General features: G+C 48.7%; 1 protein-coding gene across 4 annotated transcripts in view; it reads right to left on the bottom strand.

The window, feature by feature from the left end:
• The window catches only part of Usp36 (ubiquitin specific peptidase 36), a 37,322-nt gene extending 30,536 nt beyond the window's left edge, over nt 1-6,786 (bottom strand). For 3 of the 4 annotated variants that reach the window (XM_005407369.2, XM_005407366.2, XM_013506110.1), the window contains exons 1-4: nt 6,680-6,786; nt 4,246-4,417; nt 1,961-2,222; nt 1,064-1,285 (exon numbers count right to left, since the gene is read on the bottom strand). In XM_005407369.2, coding sequence (XP_005407426.1) covers nt 1,064-1,285; nt 1,961-2,213 — 475 coding nt within the window. In that variant the 5' untranslated portion in view covers nt 2,214-2,222; nt 4,246-4,417; nt 6,680-6,786. Of the gene's footprint in view, nt 1-1,063; nt 1,286-1,960; nt 2,223-4,245; nt 4,418-4,826; nt 4,932-6,679 lie in introns of all 4 variants that reach the window. The other variant, XM_005407368.2, reaches the window with a different exon arrangement.
• Nucleotides 6,787-8,297: the final 1,511 nt, after the last annotated feature.

Here is an 8,297-nt window from a genome sequence, read left to right as displayed (position 1 = left end):
CTTAGAGCCAGCCAATTATGGACTAAAACCTCTACAAACTGTGAGCTAAATAAACTTTTCCTCCCTTAACTTTGGGTGTCAGGTATTTTGTCTCAGCAATGAGAAAAGTACTAAGACAATATCATATTAAAGAGATAGAGGTATACCCATGTTGATAGCAGCACAATTCATAATAGCTAAATCCAGCTAGCAGCACATACATCCACCAACAGATGAAAGAATAAAGAAAATGTGGTATTTACACACAATGGCATACTATTCTGCTATAAACTTGAGTCATCTGTACGAAAAGGTAGCTCAGACCATGTTAAGTGACATAAATGAGACATATAAACAAGCTTAACTAGCCAGGCATGGTGGCACATGCCTATAACCCCAGCACTTGGGAGGTTGATGCAGGAGGATCGTTTTGAGTTTGAGACCAGTCTGGGCTACAAAGTGAGCTCAAGGCCAGCCTGAACTGCATAGGGAGACCCTGTCTCAAAAAAAAAGAGACAAAAACAAACAAACAAGCTTAACTATCATGTGGTTTCTCTTATGAGAAACATAAATTATAAATAAAGAGCAACATAAAACATTAATAGGAAGTAAGGCATACATCTTTCTCAAATGGGAAGAGATCAAGAGATAGGAGGATTTAGGAGGAAAAGGAGGGAAAGGGCAAAAAGGAATTAGGATGCATTATGCACATGTACCAACTCCATACAAGGAATATAAACACTATGTACTGAAAACATGTATGAAAAATTTAAAAATTTCTAAAATTTCCCCCCAAAATTGGATATACATATTGTGCAGATATCTTTTGAAAACCCTAATTTCTGTCTGGGTAAGTACTTTCAGAAAAGTTTGAAGATGAGGGCCTCACGTGAGTGATGTGCTTGCAGAACCCATGCCACAATAGGTACATTTTGAATCTGGGTTTTAGCAGTTACCAAGTGCCCTCAACTCCACTCCCAAATGCCCATGATTCCGACAGGACCAGCTGTGCCCCAGCAAAGAGGTTTCCAGTTCCACTGGCTCACATTACTTCCTCTCCCCTGCCCTCCCGAGCCCTACTCACAGCTCCTTGCATGTTCCCGGGAGAGCAGGTAGTTGGCCAGAGGTGGTGTGTAGGTCAGGCACTGTACTGTGGCATTCAAGAAACAGGTGTTGCCCAGGTTGTGCAGCCCCGCACCAACTCGAAAAATACGCTCCCACCTCAAAGACAGCCGCTCTGTGGGAAAGAGCACTTTCTGTGGTGCTGGGACACCATCACTGCTGCTTCCAGAGAAGCGCTCACTGCCTAAAGGAGAACAGGAGATGGGGAGAAAAGGGGCAAATCAGTCCATGCACAGGCAGGCCAGAGAGACATCTGGCATCATCTGCCAGGTGCACAGTTAGCTCAAACACAGCATCCATCCATTGCAGGGTAAATGGGCTCCCACTGACTGAAAGCCCCTAAGAAGCCCACATATAAATCCAGCCATGCCTGGACATTCCAGACTGCTTAGGTCTAGAATTCAAGGGTCCGCAGAGGAAAGAAAGGAAAGAACCAGGCCCTGGCACTGCAGCGTACTGTACCCTTATGTAGCCCATCCCATTTCTTTTTTCCAGACACGGTCCAGGTCTTTTTGAGACATGTAGTCCAGGCTGGCCTTGAATTCACTGTAGCCCAGGCTGGCCTCATACTTGCAGGAATCTTCCTGCCTCAACCTCCCAAGTGCTGGGACTACAGGCATGTGGCACCACACCCAGCTCTCTATTTCTAAACCCAAGGGATGATAGGGAGTGTGTTTCAAGGAACCTCCAAGTATAGATTTCTTTCTTCCTAGCCTTGTGTTGGGCCATCCATGACTAAAGCCCATTGGCCCAGTGTAAAAGGTACAACTCCCTGACCATATCCTGCTGCAGTTTCTAGGTCCATCCACTCAGTTAACACATACACGGGCCTCTATTCCAGCAGCCTACACACTTGTACCTTGTCTCTTGACCTGTGGCTCATCTCCACTCTTAGGGCGACTGGCTCCCTCCGTCTTAGGGTTCAGTAGCACATATTTGCTCTTCAAGGACTCCAGCTGATAGGAGAAGCTCTTGCTGGCTGGTTCAAACTCAATCTTCTGTAAGAGGACCTTCTTGGCTGAAGCAGCCAGGAGCTTCCCCAGCTCTGCATCCTCAGCTGAGTCCTTGCGGCCAGGCTTCAGGGCCTCCTTCAACTTATCAACTATCGGCATTGTGCATGCCTGTGGGAACAAGGAACATACACCTACAGATAACTAACTCCAGGAATGAGACCATCCCTTCTGTCTGGTGACCATGAATGCCAGCCACCACGGAAGCTTCCCTGGGTCAGCTGAGTCTTCAGAGAGGAAGTGTGAGATATGGAGACTGCAGACCTATTAAAGTTCATGCTTCCTCTCTCAGAGGAAACAACAGTCCATGCAGAAAAAGCTAACTACACAGATGGCACAGGACTCCACACCACTCCTGTGACGGAGTAATTTTGAGTGACTTTGAGTGACTACACGTTGCACTTGGTGCTATTTCCTTCAACAAGACAGGAGGGGGTCCCAGTGTCTGCTCAAATACAGGGAACTGCAAATTCTCCTACACTCTCTGGTGACTCACACACCTACAAACCCATATAGTAGAGGAATCAGCAGGCAGGTCAGATGGGCATGTACATCTGCACAGACATGTGCTATTCAACATGAAGGCCACACACATGGCTACTGAGCACAAAAAATGAGGCTAGCCCCAACTGAAATGTGTCGCCATAGAAGTAAAATACAAAACAGGCATGGTGGCACATGCCTATAATCCCAGCACGTAGGAGGCCAAGGCAGGAGAATCAGTATGAGTTCAGGACCAGCCTAGCCTTCATAGTTAGTTCAAGGCCAGCCTTAAATGCACAGAGACCCTGCCTCAAAAACCTTTTGGTAAAATATACCACCAGATTTCAAAGACTTAGTATAAGAATGTGAAACATCTTAATAATTTTTCAACTGGTTACATGTTGAAATTATAGTAATATACATAGATATACGTATGTATGTATATTGGGTTAAATACATACATATTGAGAGGGCTAAGGATATAGCTCAGTGGTAGAGCACTTGCCTAACATGTAAGGCCTTGGGTTTCATTTTTAGGAAAAAAAGAACCAATTTTACAATTTTTATTTTCCTAATGTGAGTGCTATAAAAATTTAAATTATGTCCACGGTTTGAATTATATTTCTATTGAACAGTGTACATACAAAATCTTTTCCTAAAAGTGAGGGGTGAGCCAGGCATGGTGGCCTGTAATCCCAGCACTTGGGAGGCTGAGGCAGGAGGATTATCTCAAGGCCAAGGCGAGCCTGGGCTACAAAGTGAGCTCGAGGCTAGTCTAAACTACATAACAAGACTCTGTCTCAAAAAACAAACAAATAAAAAAAATCCAGCTAGCTGAAAGGTGGTAACAGAAATTAGTCACCTTCACAGAGGACTGACACTTCTAGCACAGCTACTTACAAACTGTAACAAAGGGAAGAATCTCTCATCACCTCTGACTACTACACCTGCTGCCACCATTTTCCCTCCTCACCCTCTACCTCAACCATGTTAGCCAAAGCTTAGACTATGTGAGTCACAATTAGAAAATGTCCCTGAAATTACTCACTCATATCAGACAAACACGGACTCTGAAAACCAGAACCCAGCCTGCCCTGCAGAATGAGCTAGTCAGATATATCCCAAAACTCTACTCTAGAATGTCTTCCACTAGCTTATTAAGTCATTCAAATTTATCATCATGGGTCATCTAACTCTATACACAGATTAAATATCTTTTTCTACAAAAATTTCCCTAGGGATAAAAATATAAGAAATTCATTTTTTAATAAAGTAAGCACAAGTTCTCCGATGCGAGGAAATCAAAAAGCCTTTTTCAAGCCAGGCATGGTAATGCATGCCTGTAATCCCAGTTGCTTACTGGGCTGAGGAAGAAGATGGCAAGTTTGAGGCCAGTGTGAGCAACTACGCAGACCTTGTTTCAAAATAAAATGAAAAGGGCTGAGAATGTTGCTCAGTGGGAGAGGCAGAGTGCTTGCTAGCAGGTGTAAGGCTTGGGTTGAACCCCAGAACCATACGTACACATGCACATGCACACCTGCACAAAGCTTTTTCCAATGAGATTAGCTAACACAGCCCAGTGGAACAATCACTGCAGATCATGTGCTGATAACTCAAAGGAGATAAGACCACAGAAACCTCCCAGCCTTACCTGGGGCGTGCAGATATGGCCTGCTGTTCCCCCTGAAGCAAGGAATCAGGTTCTTAAGGAACTGATCTGCTCCGGCAGGTCTCCTCTGGACCCTGGAATTCACCTGCTCCTGGACTCTGGCCTGCTCAATCACCAATGCTGCTAAGTGCAGTGTCCGGAACGGGTGGTGCACCTGTGGGAGGAGCAGTGAGAGTAACACCCAGGCTAACTCTTGCAGCTGTTCTTGAAGTCTCATCTCAGGGGTGTGGTGCAGGAACTGTGACCTTCTACATGGAAAAAATCGCCAGTAAGGTTAAAGGAGTATCTCCAGCAGTGACTTTAGTCCAAGTGCAGAGAACTGTGAAAATGAGACACAAACTAGTGCAATGTATGTGACACGAAAACACTGTTATCTGTTTTACCTCTTGACCCTAACGCTAGTAGAAAGGTCAGCAAACAAAACTCTCCCTGCAACTATCAGACAACTACAGTCTAAATCTTACTTCCAAATAGTAAGAGATAAACTTTCATAGTAAAAACATACACATACAATACAAAGAGGACAGCAAAGCGTGCACAATGGCCCACTGCTTGGCTTTTACCTCCTCAGCCCAGGTGACCTTGCACCAAGCCTCAAGTCTTTCACATCATCCATAAATAAGAACATCAGTGGGGCTGGGAATTTAGCTCAGCGGCACAGCACCTGTCTGGCAAGCGCAAAGTCATGAGTTTGATTCCTGGTACCAGAAAAAAACCAAAAAAAAAAAAAAAAGAAAAAAGAAAAAAAGAACATCAATACCCGCCCCCAAAGTATAATGGAACGACTTCAGGATAAAAGACACACCTCCAGTTGTCTAAAAACCTTCCCATAATGTCACTGGCTTTTTTGGTCAGGACTCACATCTCACACTGGACAGGTGAGAACGACCAACACAGTCCAGTACTCATGTTCAGGTGCCACTTCCCAAGAAGACAAACGAAACGTGGGAGATTTAACTGTTTCATCTGAGTTAAATAACTTAACCCACTCTAATGCAGAGTCAGAGATCTGGAACACACATAATTTTTCCAGTTGTGACAGAAAGATCAATGTCTACCAACTCCATCTGGAATCTTAAGTGATGGCCTAAAAATCATTATTTCTCTGAAATGTAAGAACCAACAAAAATGTTCTTGTAATCATCAGCAGACCCTCTGATTTGCACACATACTAACACAAACGCTTCACTCAGGAAGGATGCTTTATCCAGTCCAGATTTCTCTTAACGACACAGAATAGCTTACACTTAAAGTATTTTTACACTTCCCAAAGTATTCACGCACAGCTTCCTTAAAACCAGAAATGATTTAAAGTCAGTCCCCAAATGCTTAAATTCACTTTTCCAAGTTAAACCGTACTCAAGACAGAGTCCACACGTGTTGGAAAAGGGGAGCCCAAGCCAGAAGGGCTGAGGCTCCTTGGGGCCTCTTTGAGGGGGCCTCCAGGGCTCTGCAGAGCAAGGCATCCTGAATAGGGCAGGGACAGGACAACACGCACCTCTCCTTGGCGCCTGCCTCTGGGCATCCATTGCAGAAACCGAACTGTGGGGCGCTGGGGTACTTCCCCCCTCCTCTGTCTTGGGATGCTATCCTAGCACCAGGGATCCCAGGGGACAAGCCACATAACCCAACACAAGCAACTGGCATCTTAAAACTCATATGCCCTGCCGGTGCTCTGTACAGCCTTCTGCAACCATGAACACGTGGAAGAGCCCCTTCTCCAGATCTAAGTGAGACGAGACGCATCTCCGCTAGGTAGCAGACTAGGTAGCAAACGCTCTCTCCCTGAATTTGACTCAGACCATTCCAAAGTTAAATCCAATTTGCTTTTGAGGGCAAAGAGTTGCCCAACGCGGACCCCGGCTGCTGTCTCCTCCCCTGCCCTGCGCTCCTGCCTGGGGAGAGCTCTGCCCTCCATCCCCGTCGGGCTGCGAAGGGGGCATGGAGTCCGCGGCACCCCTGGGTCACCCCAAATCCCTGAGAGGACCGCGCGGCCCAGGGTTCTTCTCATAAACACCTCCAACTACCGCACGGACAGCACATCTCCGAGTTTCTCCGGAGTCCACCTCCCTGGGTCGACAACGCGACCCCAGACTCCTGAGCGGGTGGCGCGGCCTCCTGCTCCGGGGCAGCCCAGATTCCCGTGCGGATGGCGCAGCTTCGGACTCTTCTGGGGTACCGCCCGAGCCCCTCGTGAGTAGTGCGCGCCCAGCCCTCCCAGGAGGCTCCCCAGATAGCTGCATGGACGGCGCAGCCTCGGACCCTCCCAGGAGTCCCGCGAGCTGCTCGAGAACGACGTATCCCTTTGCCTTTCCTGGGATTCCCTCCGAGCCCCGAGGACGCGCGCCCACTCCTCCCCGCAAGCATCCCAGGCCCGGCGGAAGCCCCAGTGTCAAGCCACCCGGCCCCAGGATACCCTCGGCGGGCCCTCGGCTGCTAGCGGCGGCCAGCGCAGTGCTGGCGTCTCTTCGGCCCCGGCCCTCACTTGCACCATCCGGGCCTCCGCCGCCTCACACACGTGTCACAGCGACACTTAAAGGAGCCGCATCCTACGGCTACACTGAGCCAACACGGAGAGGTCCAGACAGCTTTAAGAGGCGGAGCTATTTTAGGCCTGCTCTCTAGATCCTCCCATCTCCGCTTTACGCCCGCTTAGGTCACCTCCGTGTCCCGAGGCCCCGGCAGCCTACGCGATGACGCCAGCGCGCAGAATGCTCCGCCCCATGGGCCGAAGTTCTGGGCGTTCCAGCGGAGCACTTTGAGAAGCCTCACTTCCCGGGCGGCTGCGCGCCTTGCTTCCTGCGGAAGCGCTGTGTGTAAGAGGCTCCTCCTTCCCTCCCGTGAGGGTGCGCCCCGGCCCCGTCACAGCATGGAGACTGAAAGGGGTCTCCCGCCACTATCTCGGACGCTTGCGCGCGGCGCCGGGTTCATCTCTGAGATCTGTGTCATTCACGGGTGGTGAGGCAGCCCGCTCAGTGGAAGCCTGGGGGTTCCGGGGAGGTGGGTCTTGGGAGGAAAGGATCAGACACTTAGCTTTCGACCTTTGAAATCCTCAGAGGCCTCTGTGCATCTCTTCAGCTCCACTTGCTCCTTCCAAAAGCTTCGTCCTACACGACTCTACGTGAAGGTCTTCGTTGAGAGGTTGAATATCTGCAAACGTATGGCTTTGCAATAAAATTCCCTTGACCTGAAGCAGCTTCATAGGCTTCCCCACGGCCTCATGCCCCAAGGGCAGGTGTTTCCTGGCCTGACTGGGAAGCACGGGGTGAGAATAAGTGATTTTTTCCGAAACATAGAACTTGCACACCGTCCTATCCGCCGTCTTGACAGATAAGTAGGAAGGTGAGCAGGAGTAGGGTGAGATCACAGGTGTTAGGAAAAGAAGAAAACAGGTACAACCTCAACAGGACAGGTTTATTTCAAAACAGACCTGAGAGGGGTCGCTCTGGCGCTAGAGACCAGACCAGCCACTCTGGTACCGCCTGTGGGGTATTTTATAGGGTCGCGGGGTGGGGGAAGTTCAGTAAAAGGGGTTTGTGGCTACCTGCCAAGAATAAAGCCTGAGAGAGCACTGGTGTAATGGTTGCTCAAGGACGAGGCTTGGGAAAGCACAGGGAGTAGTGGCTACTATCAGTAGCAGGGCTTATAATGATGTGAGTTCCCAGGTGCAGCTGGCTGGGTGGGGGCGGTTCAGAGGGGTCTCTGATCAGGATGGTGGCAGTCAGGTTTCTTTGGTAGACAACCAAAAGGTGCTTCCATACCCTCCCCATAGTTGTGAAAATCAAGGGTGAGGATGGACAGAGAACAGGTGTAACTAAAACAAGATTCACCTTGTGTCTGCTATTGGGTGCCAGTTGTTTTTTTTTTTTTTTTTTGAAACAGGGTCTCACCATGTAGTACAGGCTGGCCTGGACTCACTGTGTAGCCCAGGTTGGCCTCGAACTCAGGGTGATCCTCCTGTCTCAGCCTCCCAACTGCTGGAATTACAGGTGTGCACCACCATGCCTGGCTAGTGTTTTTTTAAAAAGCAGACA

The sequence above is a fragment of the Chinchilla lanigera genome, unplaced genomic scaffold (genome assembly GCF_000276665.1).
Source record: "Chinchilla lanigera isolate Chin_1 unplaced genomic scaffold, ChiLan1.0 scaffold00105, whole genome shotgun sequence".
NCBI classification, from domain to species: Eukaryota; Metazoa; Chordata; class Mammalia; order Rodentia; family Chinchillidae; genus Chinchilla; species Chinchilla lanigera.
This window is presented reverse-complemented; position numbering and strand designations above follow the sequence as displayed.